The 26344-nt window shown below is 44.8% G+C and overlaps 1 protein-coding gene and 1 long non-coding RNA gene across 4 annotated transcripts in view; one reads left to right on the top strand and one right to left on the bottom strand.

Moving 5' to 3' along the window:
• The window catches only part of LOC132396360 (uncharacterized), a 105752-nt gene extending 83466 nt beyond the window's left edge, over window positions 1–22286 (top strand). Inside the window, exon 3 of the long non-coding RNA XR_009512963.1 lies at window positions 22170–22286. This is a non-coding gene — a long non-coding RNA (uncharacterized LOC132396360). The remainder of the gene's footprint in view (window positions 1–22169) is intronic.
• Window positions 1–26344, bottom strand: part of LOC132396359 (erythropoietin-like) — a 240446-nt gene that overhangs the window by 90652 nt on the left and 123450 nt on the right. For 2 of the 3 annotated variants that reach the window (XR_009512962.1, XM_059973872.1), the window contains one exon: window positions 19455–19616. Coding sequence is in view for 2 of the 3 variants with exons in the window: in XM_059973872.1 (XP_059829855.1) it covers window positions 19455–19616 (162 nt within the window). In the remaining variant the exon portion in view is untranslated. Of the gene's footprint in view, window positions 1–14191; window positions 14531–19454; window positions 19617–26344 lie in introns of those variants that run through there. The other variant, XM_059973873.1, reaches the window with a different exon arrangement.

Raw genomic sequence — 26344 nt, 5'->3', positions numbered from 1 at the left:
GGTCCCAGAGTCTTAGAGGGGAGTGAGGAAATCCGGTCCCGGAGAGTTTGAGAGGAGTGTGAAATCTGGTTCCGGACACTTCGAGAGGAGTGTGGAAATCTGGTCCCGGAGACTTGGAAAGGAGAGTGGAAATCTGGTCAAGGACACTTAGAGAAATATGGTCACGGAGACGTAGATGGGAGTGTGGAAATCTGGTCCCGGAGACTTAGAGAGCAGTGTGGAAATGTGTTCCCGGAGACTGAGAGAGGAGTGTGGAAATCTGGTCCCGGAGACTGAGAGAGGAGTGTGGAAATCTGGTCCCGGAGACTTATAGAGGACAGTGCAAATCTGGTCCCGGAGACTTAGAGAGGAGTGTGGAAATCCCGTCCCGGAGACTGAGAGAGGAGTGTGGAAATCCGGTGCCGGACACTTAGAGAGAGGTATGGAAATCTGGGCAAGGACACTTAGAGAAATCTGGTCATGGAGACGTAGAGGGGAGTGTGCAAATCTGGTCCCGGAGACTTAGAGAGGAGTGTGGGAATCTGGTCCCGCAGACTTAGAGAGGAATGTGGAAATCTGGTCCCAGAGACTTAGAGAGGAGTGTGGAAATCTGGTCCCAGAGACTTGGAAAGGAGAATGGAAATCTGGTCAAGGACACTTAGAGAAATATGGTCACGGAGACGTAGATGGGAGTGTGGAAATCTGGTCCTGGAGACTTAGGGAGCAGAGTGGATATCTGGTCCCGGAGACTTTGAGATGTGTTTGGAAATCTGGTCCAGGAGACTTTGAGAGGAGTGAGCAAATCTGGTCCCGGAGACTGAGAGAGGAGTGTGGAAATCTGGTCCCAGAGACTTCTAGAGGAGTGAGGAAATCCCGTCCCGGAGACGGAGAGAGGAGTGTGGAAATCCGGTACCGGACACTTAGAGAGCGGTATGGAAATCTGGGCAAGGACACTTAGAGAAATCTGGTCATGGAGACATAGAGGGGAGTGTGGAAATCTGGTCCCGGAGCCGTAGAGAGGAGTGTGGGAATCTGGTCCCGGAGACGTACAGAGCAGTGTGGAAATCTGGTCCCGGAGGCGTAGAGAGGAGTGTGGAAATCTGGTTCGGGAGACTTCGAGAGGAGTGTGGAAATCAGGTCTCGGAGACTGAGAGAGGAGTGTGGAAATCTGGTCCAGGAGACGTAGAGAGGAGTGTGGAAATCTGTTCCGGGAGACTTCCAGAGGAGTGTGGAAATCTGCTCCCGGAGACTTAGAGAGAGTGGAAATCTGGTCCTGGAGACGTAGAGAGGAGTGTGGAAATCCCGTCCCGGAGACGGAGAGAGGAGTGTGGAAATCCGGTACCGGACACTTAGAGAGAGGTATGGAAATCTGGGCAAGGACACTTAGAGAAATCTGGTCATGGAGACATAGAGGGGAGTGTGGAAATCTGGTCCCGGAGACTTAGAGAGGAGTGTGGAAATCCCGTCCCGGAGACTGAGAGAGGAGTGTGGAAATCCGGTGCCGGACAATTAGAGAGAGGTATGGAAATCTGGGCATGGACACTTAGAGAAATCTGGTCATGGAGACGTAGAGGGGAGTGTGGAAATCTGCTCCCGGAGACTTAGGGAGGAGTGTGGAAATCTGTTCCCGGAAACTTAGAGAGGAATGTGGAAATCTGGACCTGGGGACGTAGAGAGCAGTGTGGAAATTTGGTCCCGGAGACGTAGAGAGGAGTGTGGAACTCTGGTCCAGGAGACGTAGCGAGCTGTGTGTAAATCTGGTCCTGGAGACGTAGAGAGGAGTGTAGAAATCCAGTCCCGGACACGTTGAGAGGAGTGTGGAGATCAGGTCCAGGAGACGTCTAGAGTAGTGTGCAGAACCGGTCGCGGAGACTGAGAGAAGTGTGGAAATCCGGTCCCAGAGACTTAGAGAGGACTGTGGAAATCAGTCCCGAAGGCTTAGAGAGCAGTGTTGAAATCAGGTCCTGGAGTCGTAGAGAGGAGAGTCGAAATCTGGTCCCGGAGGCATAGAGAGCAGTGTGGAAATCTGGTCCCGGAGGCTTAGAGAGGGGTGTGGACATCTGGTCCCGGAGACTTCAAGAGAAGCGTGGACATCAGGTCCCGGAGACTGAGAGAGGTGTGCTGAATCCTGGTTCCCGAGACTTAGAGAGGAGTGTGGAAATCCGGTCCCGGACACTTAGAGAGGAGTGTGGATATCTGGTCCCGCAGACTTAGTGAGGAGTGAGGAAATCTGGTCCCGGTGACTTACTGTGAAAATCTGGTCCCAGAGTCTTAGAGGGGAGTGAGGAAATCCGGTCCCGGAGAGTTTGAGAGGAGTGTGAAATCCGGTTCCGGACACTTCGAGAGGAGTGTGGAAATCTGGTCCCGGAGACTTGGAAAGGAGAGTGGAAATCTGGTCAAGGACACTTAGAGAAATATGGTCACGGAGACGTAGATGGGAGTGTGGAAATCTGGTCCCGGAGACTTAGAGAGCAGTGTGGAAATGTGTTCCCGGAGACTGAGAGAGGAGTGTGGAAATCTGGTCCCGGAGACTGAGAGAGGAGTGTGGAAATCTGGTCCCGGAGACTTATAGAGGACAGTGCAAATCTGGTCCCGGAGACTTAGAGAGGAGTGTGGAAATCCCGTCCCGGAGACTGAGAGAGGAGTGTGGAAATCCGGTGCCGGACACTTAGAGAGAGGTATGGAAATCTGGGCAAGGACACTTAGAGAAATCTGGTCATGGAGACGTAGAGGGGAGTGTGCAAATCTGGTCCCGGAGACTTAGAGAGGAGTGTGGGCATCTGGTCCCGCAGACTTAGAGAGGAATGTGGAAATCTGGTCCCAGAGACTTAGAGAGGAGTGTGGAAATCTGGTCCCAGAGACTTGGAAAGGAGAATGGAAATCTGGTCAAGGACACTTAGAGAAATATGGTCACGGAGACGTAGATGGGAGTGTGGAAATCTGGTCCTGGAGACTTAGGGAGCAGAGTGGATATCTGGTCCCGGAGACTTTGAGATGTGTTTGGAAATCTGGTCCAGGAGACTTTGAGAGGAGTGAGCAAATCTGGTCCCGGAGACTGAGAGAGGAGTGTGGAAATCTGGTCCCAGAGACTTCTAGAGGAGTGAGGAAATCCCGTCCCGGAGACGGAGAGAGGAGTGTGGAAATCCGGTACCGGACACTTAGAGAGAGGTATGGAAATCTGGGCAAGGACACTTAGAGAAATCTGGTCATGGAGACATAGAGGGGAGTGTGGAAATCTGGTCCCGGAGCCGTAGAGAGGAGTGTGGGAATCCTGTCCCGGAGACGTAGAGAGGAGTGTGGAACTCTGGTCCAGGAGACGTAGCGAGCTGTGTGTAAATGTGGTCCTGGAGACGTAGAGAGGAGTGTAGAAATCCAGTCCCGGACACGTTGAGAGGAGTGTGGAGGTCAGGTCCAGGAGACGTCGAGAGTAGTGTGGAGAACCGGTCGCGGAGACTGAGAGAAGTATGGAAATCCGGTCCCAGAGACTTAGAGAGGACTGTGGAAATCAGTCCCGAAGGCTTTGAGAGCAGTGTTGAAATCAGGTCCTGGAGTCGTAGAGAGGAGAGTGGAAATCTGGTCCCGGAGGCATAGAGAGCAGTGTGGAAATTTGGTCCCGGAGGCTTAGAGAGGGGTGTGGACATCTGGTCCCGGAGACTTCAAGAGAAGCGTGGACATCAGGTCCCGGAGACTGAGAGAGGTGTGCTGAATCCTGGTTCCCGAGACATAGAGAGGAGTGTGGAAATCCGGTCCCGGACACTTAGAGAGGAGTGTGGAAATCTGGTCCCGGAGACTTAGTGAGGAGTGAGGAAATCTGGTCCCGGAGACTTACTGAGGACTGTGAAAATCTGGTCCCAGAGTCTTAGAGGGGAGTGAGGAAATCCGGTCCCGGAGAGTTTGAGAGGAGTGTGAAATCTGGTTCCGGACACTTCAAGAGGAGTGTGGAAATCTGGTCCCGGTGACTTGGAAAGGAGAGTGGAAATCTGGTCAAGGACACTTAGAGAAATTTGGTCACGGAGACGTAGATGGGAGTGTGGAAATCTGGTCCCGGAGACTAAGAGAGGAGTGTGGAAATCTGGTCCCGGAGACTGAGAGAGGAGTGTGGAAATCTGGTCCCGGAGACTTATAGAGGACAGTGCAAATCTGGTCCCGGAGACTTTGAGAGGAGTGTGGAAATCCCGTCCTGGAGACTGAGAGAGGAGTGTGGAAATCCGGTGCCGGACACTTAGAGAGAGGTATGGAAATCTGGGCAAGGACACTTAGAGAAATCTGGTCATGGAGACGTAGAGGGGAGTGTGCAAATCTGCTCCCGGAGACTTAGAGAGAGTGGAAATCTGGTCCTGGAGACGTAGAGAGGAGTGTGGAAATCCTGTCCCGGAGACTTAGAGAGGAGTGTTGAAATCTGTTCCCGGAAACTTAGAGAGGAATGTGGAAATCTGGACCTGGGGACGTAGAGAGCAGTGTGGAAATTTGGTCCCGGAGACGTAGAGAGGAGTGTGGAACTCTGGTCCAGGAGACGTAGCGAGCTGTGTGTAAATCTGGTCCTGGAGACGTAGAGAGGAGTGTAGAAATCCAGTCCCGGACACGTTGAGAGGAGTGTGGAGATCAGGTCCAGGAGACGTCTACAGTAGTGTGGAGAACCGGTCGCGGAGACTGAGAGAAGTGTGGAAATCCGGTCCCAGAGACTTAGAGAGGACTGTGGAAATCAGTCCCGAAGGCTTAGAGAGCAGTGTTGAAATCAGGTCCTGGAGTTGTAGAGAGGAGAGTCGAAATCTGGTCCCGGAGGCATAGAGAGCAGTGTGGAAATCTGGTCCCGGAGGCTTAGAGAGGGGTGTGGACATCTGGTCCCGGAGACTTCAAGAGAAGCGTGGACATCAGGTCCCGGAGACTGAGAGAGGTGTGCTGAATCCTGGTTCCCGAGACTTAGAGAGGAGTGTGGAAATCTGGTCCCGGAGACTTAGAGAGGAGTGTGGAAATCTGGTCCCGGAGACTTAGTGAGGAGTGAGGAAATCTGGTCCCGGAGACTTACTGAGGACTGTGAAAATCTGGTCCCAGAGTCTTAGAGGGGAGTGAGGAAATCCGGTCCCGGAGAGTTTGAGAGGAGTGTGAAATCCGGTTCCGGACACTTCGAGAGGAGTGTGGAAATCTGGTCCCGGAGACTTGGAAAGGAGAGTGGAAATCTGGTCAAGGACACTTAGAGAAATATGGTCACGGAGACGTAGATGGGAGTGTGGAAATCTGGTCGCAGAGACTTAGAGAGCAGTGTGGAAATGTGTTCCCGGAGACTGAGAGAGGAGTGTGGAAATCTGGTCCCGGAGACTGAGAGAGGAGTGTGGAAATCTGGTCCCGGAGACTTATAGAGGACAGTGCAAATCTGGTCCCGGAGACTTAGAGAGGAGTGTGGAAATCCCGTCCCGGAGACTGAGAGAGGAGTGTGGAAATCCGGTGCCGGACACTTAGAGAGAGGTATGGAAATCTGGGCAAGGACACTTAGAGAAATCTGGTCATGGAGACGTAGAGGGGAGTGTGCAAATCTGGTCCCGGAGACTTAGAGAGGAGTGTGGGAATCTGGTCCCGCAGACTTAGAGAGGAATGTGGAAATCTGGTCCCAGAGACTTGGAAAGGAGAATGGAAATCTGGTCAAGGACACTTAGAGAAATATGGTCACGGAGACGTAGATGGGAGTGTGGAAATCTGGTCCTGGAGACTTAGGGAGCAGAGTGGATATCTGGTCCCGGAGACTTTGAGATGTGTTTGGAAATCTGGTCCAGGAGACTTTGAGAGGAGTGAGCAAATCTGGTCCCGGAGACTGAGAGAGGAGTGTGGAAATCTGGTCCCAGAGACTTCGAGAGGAGTGAGGAAATCCCGTCCCGGAGACGGAGAGAGGAGTGTGGAAATCCGGTACCGGACACTTAGAGAGAGGTATGGAAATCTGGGCAAGGACACTTAGAGAAATCTGGTCATGGAGACATAGAGGGGAGTGTGGAAATCTGGTCCCGGAGCCGTAGAGAGGAGTGTGGGAATCTGGTCCCGGAGGCGTAGAGAGGAGTGTGGAAATCTGGTTCCGGAGACTTCGAGAGGAGTGTGGAAATCAAGTCCCGGAGACTGAGAGAGGTGTGTGGAAATCTGGTCCAGGAGACGTAGAGAGGAGTGTGGAAATCTGTTCCGGGAGACTTCCAGAGGAGTGTGGAAATCTGCTCCCGGAGACTTAGAGAGAGTGGAAATCTGGTCATGGAGACATAGAGGGGAGTGTGGAAATCTGGTCCCGGAGACTTAGAGAGGAGTGTGGAAACCCCGTCCCGGAGACTGAGAAAGGAGTGGGGAAATCCGGTGCCGGACACTTAGAGAGAGGTATGGAAATCTGGGCAAGGACACTTAGAGAAATCTGGTCATGGAGACGTAGAGGGGAGTGTGGAAATCTGCTCCCGGAGACTTAGAGAGGAGTGTGGAAATCTGTTCCCGGAAACTTTGAGAGGAATGTGGAAATCTGGACCTGGGGACGTAGAGAGCCGTGTGGAAATTTGGTCCCGGAGACGTAGAGAGGAGTGTGGAACTCTGGTCCAGGAGACGTACAGAGTTGTGTGGGAATCTGGTCCCGCAGACTTAGAGAGCAATGTGGAAATCTGGTCCCAGATACTTGGAGAGGAGTGTTGAAATCTGATCCTGGAGAAGGAGTGAGGACTGTGGAAATCAGTCCCGAAGTCTTAGAGAGCAGTGTTGAAATAAGGTCCTGGAGTCTTAGAGAGGAGTGTGGAAATCTGGTCCCGGAGGCATAGAGAGCAGTGTGGAAATCTGCTCCCGGAGGCTTAGAGAGGGGTGTGGAAATCTGGTCCCGGAGACTTTGAGAGGAACGTGGAAATCTGGTCCCAGAGACTTAGAGAGGAGTGTTGAAATCAGGTCCTGGAGACTGAGTGAGGACTGTGGAAATCAGTCCCGCAGGCTTAGAGGGGAGTGTGGAAATCTGGTCACGGAGACATAGAGAGGTGTGTGGAAATCTTCTCCCGGAGATATAGAGAGTAGTGTAGAAATCTGGTCCCGGACGCTTAGAGAGCAGTGTGGAAATCTGGTCCTGGAGGTGTGGACAGGAGTGTGGAAATCTGGTTCCGGAGAATTCGAGAGGAGTGTGGAAATCAGGTCCCGGAGACTGAGAGAGGTGTGTGGAAATCTGGTCCAGGAGACGTAGAGAGGAGTGTGGAAATCTGCTCCTGGAGACTTAGAGAGAGTGGAAATCTGGTCCTGGAGACGTAGAGAGGAGTGTGGAAATCCTGTCCCGGAGACTTAGAGAGGAGTGTGGAAATCTGTTCCCGGAATCTTAGGGAGGAATGTGGAAATCTGGACCTGGGGACGTAGAGAGCAGTGTGGAAATTTGGTCCCGGAGACGTACAGAGGAGTGTAGAAATCCAGTCCCGGACACGTAGAGAGGAGTATGGAGATCCGGTCCCGGAGACTTCGAGAGAAGTGTGGAGAACCTGTCCCGGAGACTTAGACAGGAGTGTGGAAATCCATTCCCGGAGACTTACAGAGGAGTGTGGAAATCTGGTCCTGGAGACTTAGAGAGGAGAGTGGAAATCTGGTCCCAGAGACATACAGAGGAGTGTGGAAATCTGGTCACGGAGACTTAGAGAGGAGTGCGGAAATATGGTCACGGAGACTTGGAGAGTAGTGCGGAAATAGGGTCAGGCAGACTTGGAGAGGAGTGTGGATATCTTGTCCCGGAGACTTAGAGAGGAGTGTGGAAATCTGGTCCTGGAGACTTAGTGATGAGTGAGGAAATCTGGTCCCGGAGACTTAGAGAGGAGTCTGGGAATCTGGTCCTGGAGGCATACAGAGGAGTGTGGGAATCAGGTCCCACAGACTTAGAGAGCAATGTGGAAATCTGGTCCCAGAGCCTTAGAGAGGAGTGTTGAAATCTGATCCTGGAGAAGGAGTGAGGACTGTGGAAATCAGTCCCGAAGGCTTAGAGAGCAGTGTTGAAATAAGGTCCTGGAGTCTTAGAGAGGAGTGTGGAAATCTGGTCCCGGAGGCATAGAGAGCAGTGCGGAAATCTGCTCCCGGAGGTTTAGAGAGGGGTGTGGAAATCTGGTCCCGGAGACTTAGAGAGGAGTGTGGAAATCCGGTCACGGAGACTTCGAGAAGAGTGTGGATATCTGGTCCCGGAGGCTTAGAGAGGAGAGTGCAATTCTGGTCCCGTAGACTTAGAGAAGAGTGTGGAAATCTGGTCCCAGAGACTTCGACAGGAGTGTGGGAATCCCGTCGCGGAGAGTGAGAGAGGAGTGTGGAAATCCTGTCACGGACACTTAGAGAGGAGTATGGAAATCTGGGCTAGGACGCTTCGAGAAATCTGGTCACGAAGATGTAGAGGGGAGTGTGGAAATCTGCTCCCGGAGACTTAGAGAGGAGTGTGGAAATCTGGTCCCGGAGACTTAGAGAGGAGTGTGGAAATCTGGTCCCGAAGGCTTAGAGAAGAGTGTTGAAATCTGGTCCCGGAGTCTTTAAGAGGAGTGTGGAAATCTGGTCCTGGAGGCTTAGAGAGGAGTGTGGAAATCCAGTCCCGGAGACTTAATGAAGCGAGTTGAAATCTGGTCACGGAGACGTAGAGAGGGGTGTGGAAATCTGGTCCCGGAGACTTAGAGAGGAGTGTGGAAATCTGGTCCCGGAGACTCAGCGAGGAGTGTTGAAATCTGGTCCCAGAGACTTAGTGAGGAATGTGGAAATCTGGTCCCAAAGGCTTAGAGAGGAGTGTGGAAATCCGGTCCCGGGGAATTAGAGAGGAGTGTGGAAATCCAGTCCCGGAGACTTAATGAGGCGAGTTGAAATCTGGTCACGGAGATGTAGAGAGGAGTGTGGAAATCTGGTCCCGGAGACTTAGAGAGGAGTGTGGAAATCTGGTCCTGAAGGCTTAGAGAAGAGTGTTGAAATCTGGTCCCGGAGTCTTTAAGAGGAGTGTGGAAATCTGGTCCTGGAGGCTTAGAGAGGAATGTGGAAATCTGGTCCCGGAGAGTTAGAAAGGAGTGTGGAAATCTGGTCCCGGAGACTTAGAGAGGAGTGTGGAAATCTGGTCCCGGAGAGTTAGAAAGGAGTGTGGAAATCTGATCCCGGTGACTTAGAGAGGAGTGTGGGATTTTTCGGCATTGGGGAAATGGAAGGAAGCATAGGGACTAAGGCCTTGGCAAGTGGAAAGACATCAGGGAAAATCCAGGGCCATTGTGGATAGAAAGGATAACATTTCCATGTGTGCATGGGTTTCCTCTGGGTGCTGTGGTTTCCTCTCAAAATCTAAAGATGTATTGGTTTGTTGGTTAATTACTCATTGAAAATTGTCCCGTGATTTTGCTATGGTTAAATTGGTGGGTTGCACAACACAGCTAGATGGTCTGGTCAGTCCTCTTCTATACTGTATCTCTAAATAAATAAACAAACACTTCCAGATAAACCAGTTGCCAAACCACTGGGATATCCAAGTACTCAGATAGCAGAGAATCTTAGCTTAAACCATTTTCTTCTGCATCTTTCTTCTTCAGGAAAAGATCAGAAGAGACGGATATAATTCCAATGCCATCCACTGGACAAAATTATCAACAGGGAACTATTTTTACAGAGAATCTCCTTTGTGAATGTTTACACGGGGAGTCTATGTTTGATGCTGAGACTGCTCCTTATATATTAGCCATCTGAATGATGGATTTGTTGGCTTTGTGGCCAAGCTTGTGGATATACGAAGGTAGCTGGAGGGGCAGGTAATGTGAAGGAAGCAGGGAGTCTGCTAAAGGACTTGATCAGAGTGAGAGAATCGGCAAAGAAGTGGCAGATGGAATAAAGTGTAGGGAAGTGTATGGTCATGCTCTTTGGTACAAGGAATAAACAAATTGACTATTTTTCTAAATGGAGAGTAAATTCAAAGATTGAATATGCATAGGGAATTAGGATTTCGAGTGTAGGATTGTCAGCGGTGAGGAAGGCAAGTGCAGTGTATTGTTAGTATTAATTTCAATAGGAGTAGAATTTAAAAGCAAGGGTGTAATGCTAAGGTATTTGCACAGGTGAAAGTTCTGAGTAAGTTTATTATCAAACTACATATATGTCACCATATACAACTCTGAGATTCATTTTCTTGAGGGCATACTCAATAAGTCTACAGAATAATAACCATAATAGAATCAATTAATGAATTCGCAACTAGGGTGTTCAACCAGGATGCAGAAGGTAACAAACTGTAAATACAAAAATATAGAAATAATAATAATAAATAAGCAATAAAGATCACCTGATCACCTAGACAATCATAAGGTTTTTATGAAGTCACAAATTCAACTGTTTCCATGTACACTTTCACCCAAAGAGCATCAGCCTTATTGTATGATTTTATTTTTCTTTTCCATTTGTCCTTTTACCTTTCTTCATTGTTCTCAATATTTGTTTTGATTTGTACATCTTCAAAGTTTTTCTTCCATACAATTCAAGCCAAATGCAGAACATTTTATGTATCTGTAAACTAATGTGGCCATTCCTGTCTGCTTTACTTCCTCTTTCATCATGATTTTCTTTGTGTTCTTATTGTTATGTATACTATCTATGTCCATCCTGTTTACTTTTCCAGGACTGATTTGAAGTTTGCATGGCTCTCATCTTCATCTATCAATAGTCGCAATGTATTTGAGCAATGGCTGTACTTTGAATTTGAAATATGGTGAGTTACTCCTGTTTAATCTGAGCTCCCTGGGTGTCTGGATATACCTGAGTTGGTCCACCAGCCTTTCCTCCATTTCCTGGAATTATCTTTGCTGGCTATGTTTCTATGTCTTACAAGTAAACAATTGATATGCTCACCTCGTTCCTGCCCCAGGCTTGGAACTTAGAACATTTGGACTTTTGTGAGCAGTTTTGGACCCCATATCTAAGAAAGGATGTGCTGACATTGGAGGTGGTTCATGAGAAAGATTCCAGCAGTGAAAGGTGTGGGTTGGGGTGGAGGAAAGATCTCATTGAAAGCTATAGAATATTGAAAGGCCTTGATAGAATGGACGTGCAGAGGACGTTTCCTGTGTCTAGAACCAGAGGGCACCTCCTTAGGATACAAGGATGTCCCTTTAGAACAGAAACAAGAAGGAATTTCTTCAACACACACAAAATGCTGGTGGAACACAGCAGGCCAGGCAGCATCTATAGGGAGAAGCACTGTCGACATTTCGGGCCGAGACCCTTTGTCAGAATTTCTTCAGCCAGAGGGTGGTGAAACTATGGAATTCGTTGCCACAGTCACTTGTGGAGGCCGAGTCATTGGGTATGTTTAAAGTAGAGGTTGATAGATTCTAGATTAGTGAGGTCATGAAGCGATACAGGGAGAAAGTAGGAGACTGGGGCCGAGAGGGAAATGGACCAGCCATGATGAAATGGTGAATCTGTGGAATTCATTGCCGCAGACAGCTATGGAGGCTAAGTCATTGGATATAGTTAAAGCGGAAGTAGCTACAATAGGTTCCCAATTAATAAAGGACATTAAAGGTAAAGGCTGGAGATTGGGATTGAGAGATAATAAATTCATTATGATCAAATGACAGAACAGATTTGATTGTCCGAGTAACCTAATTCTGCTCTTGTGACTTCTGGTCTTTAATGGAAACGGAAGTTGGGCAGCATGGGGTTGGAGATTAACATAACTTAAGATTGTCCCTAGTGCAAAAACCATCAGCACGCAGCAACGTCACTCTTTTAACATTAAACACTTAACTTCCCAGCTGCACTGATATCTAAATCATTGACTAATTAAAACCATATTCTTAATTAAGTACTCCTGATCCCCTTTTGGCTTGGTTATGCATTCATCCTCAATTATTTTAAAACAATCAGTAATCACTGTCTAAACCTCCTTCAGGATAAAAGCCATCAGAGAGCTTTGGTCTTTAAAAGCTCATAATGATCACTGTTAATGAAGATTAAACAGTTCTCAGAGCGTTTGACATTTTACCATTTCTTATCTATGAGCTGTGTTCCATTAGAAAAGACGAGGTTTTCGAATCTTATCTAATGGTAAAAATGGATACAGTTTTGGGAAGTGTCATTGTACACACAGACACATTGTTCTCTCAGGCCTCCTCTAGCTCCTCCCTGTTGCTTTGCTCTTTCAATTTTATTGGTCTTTGATCCGTCAAAAATTCTCCACTGTGCCCATGTGCTGAACACCATCTCACGGCATTCTGCAGTGCTGCTATCCAATATCTGCATGCACCACACACAGTGTCATACAGTCACACAACACAGAGACAGGCCATTCAGCCCATCTAGTCCATGATGAACTAATTGTCCTGTCTTGTCCCATTCACCTTCACCCAGACCGGTGCCCTCCATACCTCCATATCATGCACCGATTCAAATTTCTCTTAAATGTTGAAGTCCAACCTGCATCCACCATTTCCACTGGCAGCTTGTTCTGCCCTCCTACTATCCTCTGAGTGAAGAATCTTCTCCCTCATGCTCCCCTGAAACATTTCACCTTTCACCCTTAACCCAAGACCTCTCGTTCTCATTTCATCCAAAACTTAATTGAAAAAACTTGCTTCCATTTACTCTATCTATACCCCTCCTAATTTTGTACACTGTTCTCAAATCTTCCCTCATTCATCTATGCTCCAGGGAATAAACCTTTCCCTATAATTCAGATCCTCAAGTCCTGGCAACATCCTCGTAAATGTTCCCTGCACTTTTTCAAGCTTATTCACATCTTTCCTGTAGGTAGGTGACCAGAACTGCATGCAATACTTCAAATCAGGCCTCACCAACATCTTATACAACTTCTACATAACATCCCATTTCCGGTAGCAATACTTTGGTTTATGAAAGTCAATGTGCTAATGTGGAAACCTCTAAACCAGGAAAACGCAGATAATAAAACCAAGACTGTACTCCAGCCATGTTCCAAGTATTCACAGCACCTCGTGTTTTATTTTTGCACTTATGTAAACTTGACCCAGTCAAGAGCTTCCATGCAAGTCAGACTGTTCCGTTCCACACTGGTTCCTGAGCATCAGATAGTGTTTGCTGATGGTAAACATGTTCTATACTATCAACTCACCAGTGACTTCAATAGGAGGATCAAGAAAATTGTGTGAAAAGGTTCATGGACACAGATCAATTTTATTCATCATATACATTTACATGTATTAGGAAGTTGCTGTGGTGCATTGGTCAGGGCACAACATGCAACAAAAACAATATTCAGTATCTGTGTACTTTTATTTACTTATTTATTGAGATATAACGTGCAGCCACATTGCTAAGCAGTCCCGCAATTTAATCCTGGCCTAATCATGGGACAATTTACAATGATCAATTACCTACCAACTGGTACACCTTTGGACTGTGGGAAGAAACCAGAGCACCCAGAGGAAACACAACTATAAAGAATAAAGAATTATATATAAGAACATAAGAAGATAATAATAGGAGGAGTAGGCCATCTGGCCCGTCAAGCCTGTTCCACCATTCAATAAGATCATGGCTGATCTGACCATGGACTCATCTCCGCCTACCCCCCTCTCCTCCGTAACCCTTAATTCCCCTACTATGTAAAAATCTGAAGTAAAACAAATAAGAACTGAGTAAAGTTAAAAGTTGAAGGACAGATATGGAATAAAATGCACAAATAAATACCAGCATGTACTTACAAAGTTAACAGTATTATAAAAAGTGCATTAAAGTGTTTACAGTGCAATGATGTGGATAATAGATAGAGGAGGTGGGAGCTAACAGGAATGGTTGATCAGATTAACTGACTCCAGTTCCAAAATACTGTAAGTGCTACATGCTAAAAGCCAAAGATGAATTTTTACTTCAAGCTCTTCAATGGCTTACTGAGGGAATCCAGAGATGCTGTTTACACTGGGACCTTGCTATGATGATTAACACAGATCTCTCTGAACTACACTAAGTATCTGAGCAAATACATCCGCCTCAACGTGCATCATTAAATAAGTACAACTTGTAACTTTTGCAATTTTGCTAGATCAAATATGGCTGCTAAGTGTTTCCTAAAACATTTAGGAATTTTTTCTAAACCTAAAACTAAAATATTTTTTGAAAAACAGTTCGCTTTTCTGAACTGTAACAGTTTCTTAATCATAATTAAAATTTCTAGAAGTAGTCAATTTATTACATTATCTGAATTACAGATTTTAAAAGCTACAATTCACTGACAAACCACAACAAGGTATTACGTTCTGAAGAGGAAACTGCAATGGGAGTGAAATTAACCACAGACTGAACTTCATCCTTAAACTCCATAAAGTTTGTCTCCCCTCTCACTGTGGAAGGAGAGACACCTCTCTCTCATATCAAAGTGCTGAGTTATGAACTGTGGTTTTTGATGGACCTAGATCATGGTCTCTTTTGGGCTTTTGCTATTGCTTGCATGGTGGGTGGTGAGGCCTGATGCTTCCAGCCAGAACAAGTGGGGGAGGGCTGATGTTTTGCTGCTGTTTGTGCTTGGGAGGGGGGAAGAGGGGCTTTGGAGTTCTTTCTGTCATTCATTCTTTGGGATTTTCTTCTGTTTTGTGGATGTCTGTAAGAGTAAGAATTTCAGGTTATATACATTCTCTGATAGTAAATGGATCCATTAACCACTGAAGTTGTCTCAAATTTTGCAACTGATATGGGAATGTTTTAAGATTTAGGACAATTAGTGCAAGTTTCAGTATTGTCCTGTAATGTTGTGACAGTTGGAATTTACTCCCTGTGAGCAGAGCTGTACAGCTTAGGAGGGGGAGCAAGTGGAATAAAACCAGGAAATCCATTGGACCTGGTTATAATCAGTAACACATAATAACATACACATTAGTTTGATTTGTCTAATATCTTTGTGTATGTTATTATACAGTATGTCTAATTAACTCCATGTCCTTGTAGGATTGTTTAGCAAATGCTAACACACAATTGACTACTTGTAGGAGTGGTGGAAACAGAATTTGGTGTACGTCACTAATGACTCTAGCAAATTTCTACAGACGTAGCGTCGAGAACATCCCAATTAGTTGCATCGCCCTCTGCTACGGAGGTACCAATGCACAGCATTGAAAGAGGCTGCAGATTGGTGTTCCCAGTGGGCGAAAGGTCCTCTTTCCATGCTAAATCACTGAACTAGTTGCGGTATTAATGAAAAGAGACAATGAGACTATTTAAACCAGGTGTAATAAATATTGCAAAGTACATCAGTAGGGATCATTGATGAGTTCTGTGAACTAATACCCTGAGGCTTGACACCTACATTCCGACACTGCATGAACTTCCTAAACCTCAAGAATCTCATTACAGTAAATCTAAAATTGACACAGAAAGTTGCTGTTCATCCAAAAAAAAATTGCCGTTTTGCATGTTAAGGCCAGTATCCTGTGACCTCGAGCAAACGACAGGATGGGATACGTGACAAAGAGCAGAAGGGAGCCTCATGATGTTTTACTTCGCTATCTTTCCCAGTGTTAATATTTCAAGATTGCTGCTGGTTTCAATGACATGATATAATTGGCTTTTATTAGAAACGGATATGGCAGAGTCACCGAAACAGGCTGCATTGTTGTGTTGCACTTGACGTTGGAAAGCCACTGAGATTTTTTAGGTCACCACATGCCTCCCCCCCCCCCCCCCCACCACCACAATCTTAGAAGACAAGAATCAAAACACTTTGGGAAACCATGCTACTCAATGATTTTTCCATTCATTAGCTTTTGACATTGGTGTGGAGGATTTTCTGAATCTGACAGCGGGGTAGAGACTGTAAATGCAGTCACTCAAGGATAAAACTTGATGGGCTGGGTGGCCTAATTCTGTTCTTATGCATTATGGTTTACCCTTCAGTACTTTGTTAGTGTAGTGTGTGGGCGTTAGGCTGCACAGCGCCACTCATTCTGATGATATAGATCACCTTTCATGTTAATCTAGTTACCTCAGTTCCAGCTAAAACTCCAATTCAGCCAACTCACTCCCCTGAACATTCTGACTCCTGCTTCTCAGTGGCTTCTTGCTCCCTGAACCTCATCATCTTTCTGCGGAAGAACTGTAGAATGAATAAGGCCAATCAGCTCCTAATGCAATCGCTGAGGCTGTGTCCTCTGAAAACTTGGCCTTTATGTAGTTACAATCAGCTGATACTCAATTTAAAGGCCAAGCATTCGGAGGACACACCACAGATGAACAGTGTACTGATTACATCTCCTCGTGTGGTGACGAAACGTTTGCAAATAGAATGCCAAGATCGGAGAACAACTCAACCCAACTGATACTGGTATTTCTAATGTAGAAACAGATTGCTGGGTCTATAAACCAATCTCCATTGAACCCCATTAATGGGTTCTTCTTCCTCTGTCACAAGTTTACTCAATGTCTTCTTGAACGTAGCTTCTCACACTACTGGGCCAATAACCTTTACCCAGCCATTTTGCCTTTGTTTACCAAACATATTTTTACATAACTTGCTCGGAAAATTAGACCAGTGGATCTTCCCAGCCCATGTGTGGCATTGCTGGTCACTGTCTAGAGCATTTATAGTAAGCCAACAAGGGAAGATGAACAAACTATGTGATCACACTGCTCCAAGACAGAATGCCTCTAGATAACACAGGTAGACAACACTACTGCTATCACTGCCTACTGTGCAAAAGTCTTAAGCACATATATAGCTGGATGCCTAACACTTTTGCACAATACTGTATCTGTCAATGTGGAGTGGAGACTGAATCTGTAAATCTGGCTGGACAAAGGATGTTGGGAATGGAAAGGGTGGGGAAATGTGGGACCGGTGGCAAAGAAGGAGTGCTAGGTGGCACAGGTGCAGACACACCCACCTCTGAGACACCAGGCAAGGTCATTTGATTCCAAACAACTGGATTGTTGATCATTACAGAATGTCTCTCTGGTGCTTCCCACTCCCTCTTCCCTCTCTTCCCTTTTTCCCAAACCATGATTTCCTTCACCCTGTCCCTTTCCCATTCTCAGTCCACAATAGAGACCCATGTCAGAATCAGGTTAATCATCACTCACATGTCATTAAAGATATATATATATATATATATATATAGCTGCCTACGACCTTTGCACAGTACCGTACATGTGACTGAGGGATGCGCACTTTGCAAGGCTTGGCATTAGGGTGTATTGGGGTGACTGGATAGGGGAAAAAAGATCAAGTAGAAGATCCTCAGCCACCTGTCAGCTGGTCCAGAGCTGATATGATGAAGGTGGACTCAGATGCAATACTTGTGGAGTGTGACAGTGTTGAAAGAGGGACTATGTAGCACTTTTTGACACGCCCGCTCCAAGGACTTCAAAGGCTAGTTCACAAATGGAAGATCGAGGAGTTTGGTGAAAAGATAGGAAGAACATGCAGTAGCTAGGTTTGGAATGTATAGAATCTGGTTAAGCACAGGATTAGGTTCAATCATGATGGCTTCATTGATTAAGCATCTCACTGGCACTTGTCTGACTGGGAAAGACACAGAATGGCAGATGCTGTTTATTGGGCTGACCGCAAGACATAGAAGCAGAATTAGGCCCATCAAGTCTACTCTGCTATTTCATCATGGCTAATTTATTATACCTCTCACCCCCAATGCCCTGCTTTCTTTCCATAACATTTTTTTGCCTTCCTAATCCAGAACCTAACATCAGCTTTAAATACACTCATTGACGTAGCCTCCAAAGCCATCTGTGGCAATGAATTCCACAGATTCACCTACCTCTGGCCAAAGAAATTCCTTTTCATCTCTGTTGCCAAGGAATGCCCTTTAATTCCGAAGCTGTGCCCTCTTGCCCACATAGGAAACACCCTTTCCAAATCCATTCTTTCAGAATTCAATGGATTTCAATGAGATTCTCCGTCAGGGTTCTGAAAGAGGTAGCTGAAGAGATTGTGGAAGCATCAGTTATGTTCTTTCAGGAATGGTTCCAGAAGACCGGAAAATTGTAAATGTCACTTCACTCTTTAAGAAGAGAGGGAGGCAGAAAAAAGAAAATTACAGGCCAGTTAGCCTGACCAGTGGTTGGGAAGATATTGGAGTTCATTATTAAGGATGAGTTTTCGGGATACTTACGAGGCAGATGGTAAAGGAGGCAAAAGTCAGCATCATTTCCTTAAGAGGAAATCTTGTCTGACATATCTGTTGGAATTCTTTTGAGAAAATAACAGACAGGATAGACAAAGAAGAGTCAGTGGATATTGCTTCCCTGGACTTTCAGAAGGCCCTTGACAAGGTGCTACACGAGGCTCTTAACCAGATACGAGCCCATGGTATTACAGGAAAGATATAGGAGCATGGATAGATGACTGGCTGACCGGCAGGAGGGAAGGAGTGGGAATAAAGGGAGCCTATTCTGGTGACTAGTGGTATTCTACAGTTGTTGGTATTGGGTTCACTTCTTTTCACATTATATATCAAAGATTTAGGTGACGGAAATGATGACTTTGTGGCCAAGTTTGCAGACAGTACAAAGTTAGGTGGAGGAGCAAGTAGTGTTGAGGAAGCAGAGAGACTGCAGAATGACCTAGACAGATTGGGAAAATGGAAAAGAAGTGGCAGTTGAAATATAATGTAGGGAAATATATAGTTATGCACTTTGCTAGAAGGAATAAAGGCTTACATAGACTATTTTCTAAATGGTGAGAAATGGGGAGTCCTGGTACAGGAATCCCTAAATGTTAACTTACAGTTTGAGTCGGTGGTGAGGAAGGCAAGTGCAATATTAGCACTTATTTCGAGTGGATTAGGATATAAAAGTCAGCATGTAATGCTGAGGATTTATAAGGGACTTGTCAGACTGCACTTGTGAGCAGTATTGTAAGCAGTTTTGGAACCCTTAACTAAGAAAAGATGTGCTGGCATTAGAGTGGGTGCAGTGGAGGTTCATGAGAATGATTCCGGAGAGGAAAAGGTTAATGTATGAGATGTGTTTGTTGTCTCTGAGCCTGTACTCCCTGGAGCTTTGAAAAATCAGGGGGGGAATCTCATTGAAATCTATTGAATTTTGAAAGGCCCATAGAGAGTGGATGTGGAGAGGATGTATCCTATAGTGGGGGAGTCTTGGACCAGAGGGCACAGCCTAGGGACAGAGGGACATCCCTTTAGAGATGAGGAGGAATTTCTTTAGCCGGGGGGGCGGGGTGTGAATCTGTGGAATTCATTACCACAGAAGGCTGTGGAGGCCAAGACATTGAGTATATTTAAAGTGGAGGTTGATAGGTTCTTGATTAGTTAGGGCACCAAAGGTTACGGAAGGCAGGAGGATTGTTTGGGAAGGGGAAAATAAATCAGTCATGATCAAATGGCCTAATGCTGTCTTATGTCTTATGGTCATCTTCTTCTAAACTCTGGTACAGGCCCAGAGTCACCTCTCTAGTCCCCTGCCCTACACTGCCACCCTCTTGGGATGGCTGCAGAGATTTCCCCCCACCCCTCCGGGCCCCCATTTGCTCTTGTAAACACATCAGCACTACTCACAGGAGCAAAGCTCTTCACCATCTGTGCAATGCTGCGGATGTTACTGTAGCTCCTCTCTATTACATACAGCATGTTGCCGCTGACTGTCATGTTCTGGACCTTCTGGACCGCAGCTGCCAGCAGCTTGAGACCACCCTGGACCTCCTTGGCTTTCGTCCCCATCTACCAAGAAACAATAAAGGTTAAAGGAGGGTTAGTTTTTCCCGATGAAACAAAGTGTTAGTTCTCATTAATATAGGAAAAGAGGCTGTGAACTTGCATCTTCTTGACCTTCACTTCCTCCATCCCATCCTTTGCCAGAAAGACCGGTCTTTCTGTTTTATGATACAGTAAAAGTTTTCATAAAGTAGCCCTTATTGTGCAATTATTACTAATAATGAGATAACATTTGACACAAATAGTTTTATTATTCTCTGTGCTATTTCCTCTACATTCTGAAATCTGGAGGCTGTTTTAATTTCTTCATCGTTAGCAGCAATTGAGATTCTTGATTTAAGCTTATGCTATTTTGCACAAACTGGAGCACACTTCTGAGCTTATTAGATTAGTCTTATCAGCGATTACTATCTGTATCACTACACTTTAGGCTGAGACCCCTCATCAGCACTTGAAAAGTTGACTGTCTATTCCTCTCCATAAGTGCTACCTGAACTGCTGAGCTCCTCCAGCATTTTGTGTGTGTGTGTGTGTAAGTCTAGATTTGCAGCATCTGCAGAATCTCTTGTTTATAGTTTGGCGACATGCATAGTAATTGTTGATAAGACCGATCAGAGGTTCCCTGGACACAGATGACAGAGGTGTAGGAATACTGTAGCAGCTGTTCTTGATTCTTCAAGATTCTCTTTTCCTCCATGAGCGAGCACTGCTTTTTATGCGGATATGAAACAGGCGGGGTGGACAATTGCTGAAGATTATTGATAATGGCTGGAGTCACCCGTCTTGTAAAGGCACTGCCTGGAAGACAATGGTGGAGTAGTGGAAATAAGCTCCCACTATCTATTAAATGCTCCCAATGCTGTCTACTAATAGGAGAAGAGGCAAAGGTGGGTTACTGATACATTAAAACCAGTTGCTTCAGGCTGATGGGGCTCGTCAGCTGTGGTTGGCAGCTCATGTAGAAGGCCTATGTCCTTTTAAAACAGATGAGGAGGAATTTCTTTAGCCAGAGGTCAGTGAATCTGTGGAATTCATTGCCACAAATGGTTGTGGAGGCCAAGTCATTGGGTAAACTTAAAGCAGAGTTTGATAGGTTCTTGTTTAGTGGGACTGTCATATATTACTAGGAGAAGGCAGGAGAATGGGGTTGAGAGGTATAGTAAATCAGCCAAGATGGAATGGCAGAGCAGGATCGATAGGCCAAATGGCCTTATGGTCTTATGTACCCCAGACTTTAGCAGCAGAATAATGTTAACATTGGATCTACAATAACCATATCATACAGGAATAGAGTCTGGACACTGGTCCTTGGTACCCACCATTGTAGCTGCCTTAAACACATCCCCTGACAGCTCATTCTCACAACCCCTTAATAACAAGCTCACCACCCTATCTCCATTTGTAGCTAGCCACAATCCTATAGAAATGAAAGGCCATCTCTAGTAACAGATGAACTTCATCTACCCAACTTTAAAGGGTGATGGGATGCAGATAAGTCTCTACCAAAGGAAGTTTAAGGTGCTCCTTCCATCTGCTAGCCTGCAGGTCATCCTTGGGCAAGGTGTGGCACCTGCTTAGATCCCCCCACCCCCACCCTAACCAGGATCACATGAAGCCATGGGAGCAGATGGCGAATGGTTAAGTTAGTAGCCGGTGCACATGACAAGTCCTGGTTATGTAACCACTGATGCTAAGTAGACAATCTGTGAAGAGTATCGATAATGGCTGGGGTCATCTGTCTTGTAAATACACTGCCTAGAAGAAGACAATGGCAAACCACTTCTGTAGAAATATTTGCCAAGAACAATCATGATCAAGACCATGATCGCCCATGTCATACAGCACAGCACATAATGAATGAATAAACCCAACTTTATACAACACCCTATAACTCTCTCACCAAACAAAAGTACTTTTATGTTCTATTGTTGATTAAGAATACCTTCTGCCAATTTGCTCAACAACTCTACAGTGTTCAACAAAGTTGCATCTTCAGCCCCCAATTCTGCTCCCTAAACACTCATGACTGTGGTCATAATCAGGTGTAACTCCATCTGCAAGTTTGGAGATGATCCCATTGTACTGAGCTGCATCTCAATTAACAATGAGTCAGAGAAAATGAAGGAGATAGAGAGCTTAGTAACATGGTGTTGTGACAACAAACTTTCCCTCAATGTCAACAAAATAAAATGCCTTGTCATTGACTTTAGGGAGTGGGGGGTGTACATGCTCCTGACTACATCAACGGTGTTAAGATTGAGAGGGTTGAGAGCTTCAGCTTCCCAGGAGAGAACATCACCAATAGCTTGTCCTGGTTCAACCATGTAGACATAATGGCCAAAAAAACTCTATGGACTCTGTCTACACTTCCTAACACTTCAGTAAAGCAGCTGGGGGACTTCCGGTAAGGTGGCGATTAATTAGCTGCTCCAAACTTTTGCTCCGATATTCTCCCTATCTTTGCACTATATGTCTCCATTCTTAAACCTTAGTTAGGAATTTTATTAGGTCTCTTTTACTTGCCTGCGAACACATCTATCTTATAATGTCTACCAAAAGTTCTAAATCCAGGAAAAAGGAAGCTACGGCTCTGCCGGCTGAGATCCTCGCTGTTCTGGAACAACATCGAGAAGATATTTTAAAGGAATTTAGAACTTCTTTCAACCAGCTGGATGCCAAATTGGATCGGATCAACGCTAGAGTGGACGAACATGCTGAACATTTATCTCGCATCGACTCGACCTCTGAAGATTTAAAATGTCGTGTCCAATACCTTGAGACCCTCAATTCCAGCCTAGAGGAGAAGAATAGTAAACCTTTTTTCCAAAATGGTGGATCTTGAAAACCGGAGCAGACGTTGCAATCTACGAATTCTTGGTTTGCCAGAGGCCACCGAACAGGGTTCCCTCGTTAAGTTTTTTTCCGATTTTCTCTGTGAGATTTTCGGAAACGAATTTCTTCTGAATCCACCTGAGCTTGAAAGGGCACACAGGGTCTACGTTCCCCGTGCAATTCTGGGTTCCCGCCCACGGCCGGTAATTTTGTGCTTTCATCAATACCAGGTGAAAAACCATTTGATTATGGAGGCACGCTGCAGAGGGATTTTTGCTTTTCAAAATTCAGTCATTCGTTTTGTGGAGGATTTTGCCCCCCAGGTTCTGAAGAAGTGTGCTGAGTTTAAAGGTGTAAGGAAAGTGCTTTTTGATAGTGGACTTAGACCCTCCCTTCATAACCCAGTCGACCTCCGAATTACACTTACTACTGGAGAATATAAGTGGTTTAAGTCAGTGAAGAGGCTGAGGCATTTGTTGGAAGTCTTCCGGCTATCCAGTCTTCTTCAGTACCCGGTCAGACCTCCTAAAATGGTGGATAAGTACCTCCCGTAGTAAAATTATTTTTCCCGGACTCAGAGTTTACTTGAATAACTCAGACATTAACTATTGAAACTCTATGGGCTGTAGGCAACCTCTCCCTGGACTTGGTGCGTTTTTTTCTAAATAGATATTCTGTGCTTAATGTTTCCCTGCAGACGTTTAGATTGTACTTGTGTAATCTATTTTATTCTTGTATAACTTTATCTATAGAGTTCTACAATTGACTTTAACTTGTTTTGGAGGTTTGGAGTTTTTATTGAAGGCCTCCCTGTTGGTTGATTCACAGTTTAAGTTTTGCTGCTTTTTTTTTTCTGCAAATGGTTGATAAGTACTCTCCTCGAATCTATAATTTCCCCCTTTATTCCCCTTTATACATAAATGATCTGGATGATGGGGTGGTAAATTGAATTAGTAAGTATGCCGATGATACTAAGGTAGGAGGTGTTGTGGATAATGAGGTGGATTTTCAAAGCTTGCAGGGAGATTTATGCCGGTTAGAAGAATGGGCTGAACGTTGGCAGATGGAGTTTAATGCTGAGAAGTGTGAGGTTCTACATTTTGGCAGGAATAATCCAAATAGAACATACAGAGTAAATGGTAGGGCATTGAGGAATGCAGAGGAACAGAGAGATCTAGGAATAACTGTGCATAGTTCCCTGAAAGTGGAGTCTCATGTAGATAGGGTGGTGAAGAGGGCTTTTGGAACGCTGGCCTTTATAAATCAAAGCATTGAGTACAGAAGTTGGGATGAAAGTTGTACAAGGCATTGGTAAGGCCAAATTTGGAATATTGTGTGCAGTTCTGGTCACTGAATTATAGAAAGATATCAATAAATTAGAGAGAGTGCAGAGACGATTTACTAGGATGTTACCTGGGTTTCAGCAATTAAGTTACAGAGAAAGGTTGAACAAGTTAGGTCTCTATTCATTGGAGCGTAGAAGGTTGAGGGGGGATTTGATCGAGGTATTTAAAATTTTGAGAGGGATAGATAGAGTTGACGTGAACAGGCTGTTTCCATTGAGAGTAGGGGAGATTCAAACTAGAGGACATGATTTGAGAGTTAGGGGGCAGAAGTTTAAGGGAAACACGAGGGGGTATTTCTTTACTCAAAGAGTGATAGCTGTGTGGAATGAGCTTCCTGTAGAAGTAGTAGAGGCCATTTCAGTTGTGTCATTTAAGGTAAAATTGGATAGGTATATGGACAGGAAAGGAGTGGAGGGTTATGGGCTGAGTGCAGGTAGGTGGGACTAGGTGAGATTAAGGGTTCGGCATGGACTAGGATGGCCAAGATGGCCTGTTTCCGTGCTGTGATTGTTATATGGTTATATGGTTATATAATTTTTCGCGGGTAGGTTAGTTTTGGTTTTCTCCTGCTTTTCTTTGTATTAAGTTTTATACTTCTGCAGAAGTTGTTCCTATTTGTAGTTATGTTTTCTAGTGCATAAACTAGTTACCATTTGCTATAGTATTTATACGGAACTGTTGTTAATGACACAGAACTGGAAGTCATATTTGGGTTAATTTTTTTGGTAGAACTAGCTGCTTTTTTTGGTAGCCGTCTAGTTTCGGGTTGCGTGGGTGGGGTGGATTTTCCAGTTCTAACACCACTCACTGATTCTTTTGCTTTCCTTTGTTACTCAGGACATGTTTATGGTTTGATTCTACGAATCTATGTTTGCATTTCTGCTACCAGACTATTATTGTACTGCTTGACTTTTTATATGCCTGCTGCCTTCTATGCATTAATAATTGATAATGGTTAGTACACTTAAATTTGTGAGCTGGAATGTAAAGGGATTGAATCATCCTGTTAAAAGAAGGAAGGTACTCTCACATATTAAACAACTCAAAGCTGACATTGCTTTCCGTTAAGAAACTCATATTCGTTGTTTTGATAACTCCCGGCTTTTGTCAAAGTGGGCGGGTCAGCATTTTCATTCATCCTTTGCCGCTAAAGCTAGGGGGGGGGGGGGGTCTCCATCCTTATTAACTCAAATATTCCTTTCGAACTCCATAATGAGATATCTGATACAAATGGCTGTTTTATTATTGTTTCTGGTAAACTATATAATACTAAAGTTGTACTAGCAAACCTGTATGCCCCCAATTTTGATGATGTTAATTTTTTTCCCTCACTACCAGACTTAAACTCATACTCTCTTATACTGGGCAGTGACTTCAATTGTTGGTTAGATCCTAATTTGGATCGATCATCCTCTGTTATTAGACCATCTACTAAATCTGCCTTAGCTATCCAATCGTTTCTCTCTAATTAAAGTATCTCTGATATGTGGCATTTCCTTCATCCTACTGAGAGAGATTATTCTTTTTTTTCACATGTTCACCATACCTTTACCAGAATTGACTACTTCTTACTCGATAACCAACTCATTCCATTTGTCTATTCTTGTGATTATCAGAGTATACTGATTTCTGATCATGCCCCAATTACTCTCTCTTTAAACTTTCCTGGTCTCCCTCAGAGGAATAAACACTGGCGGTTTGATTCGACTTTATTATCGGATGATGATTTTCTAAAATTTATTGAGGATCAGATAACCTTTTATTTTAACACCAACACATCACCTGAAGTTCATCCCAGATTGTCTGGGATGCCATGAAAGCATATCTGAGGGGTCAAATAATCTCCTATACAGCAAATCTTAATAGAAAGTCCTGTGCAGATCGATTAGACCTCATTAACCAGATTAAAGAATTGGATCAACTGTATGCTTAAACTAAGAATTCCAAACTATACAAGAAGCATGTAGAACTTCAAACTAAATTTAATCTTCTGTCTACTCAACCTGTCGAACACCAACTTCTCTAAAGTAAGAGTCACTTTTACATTCATGGTTTCAAATCTGGTAAATTTCTAGTCAATCAGCTGAGTCATTCCAAAGCCAAACAACATATTACAAAGATCCGGAAGGAGAACGGAGACTTTACATCGGATCACTTAGAAATTAATGACGCATTTAAAAATTTCTATTCTCGACTTTATTCCTCTGAATCTTTGAATGACAATATCTCTGTTGATCATTTTTTAAATAATCTGAATATTCCTTCACTTTCATCTGATTTTAAAGCCAAACTTAATGCACCTATATCATCATCAATTTCTGCACTGTCCTCAGGGAAATCTCCTGGACCTGATGGGTTCCCCGTAGAATTTTATAAATCATTCTCTTCACTTCTTTCTCCTCAGTTACTCTCAGTATTATCTGACTCGTTCAATTATGGTGAATTGCCACCCTCTTTTAATGAGGCATCTATTATTCTTTTATTAAGAAAGGGTAAAGACCCAACAGAGTGTTCCTCGTATAGGCCGATTTCTTTGCTTAATGTTGATGTTAAAAT

This window comes from Hypanus sabinus, chromosome 7 (assembly GCF_030144855.1).
Source record: "Hypanus sabinus isolate sHypSab1 chromosome 7, sHypSab1.hap1, whole genome shotgun sequence".
NCBI classification, from domain to species: domain Eukaryota; kingdom Metazoa; phylum Chordata; class Chondrichthyes; order Myliobatiformes; family Dasyatidae; genus Hypanus; species Hypanus sabinus.
Note: the sequence above shows the minus strand (reverse complement) of the source record. Positions and strands in the feature narration are given on the sequence as shown.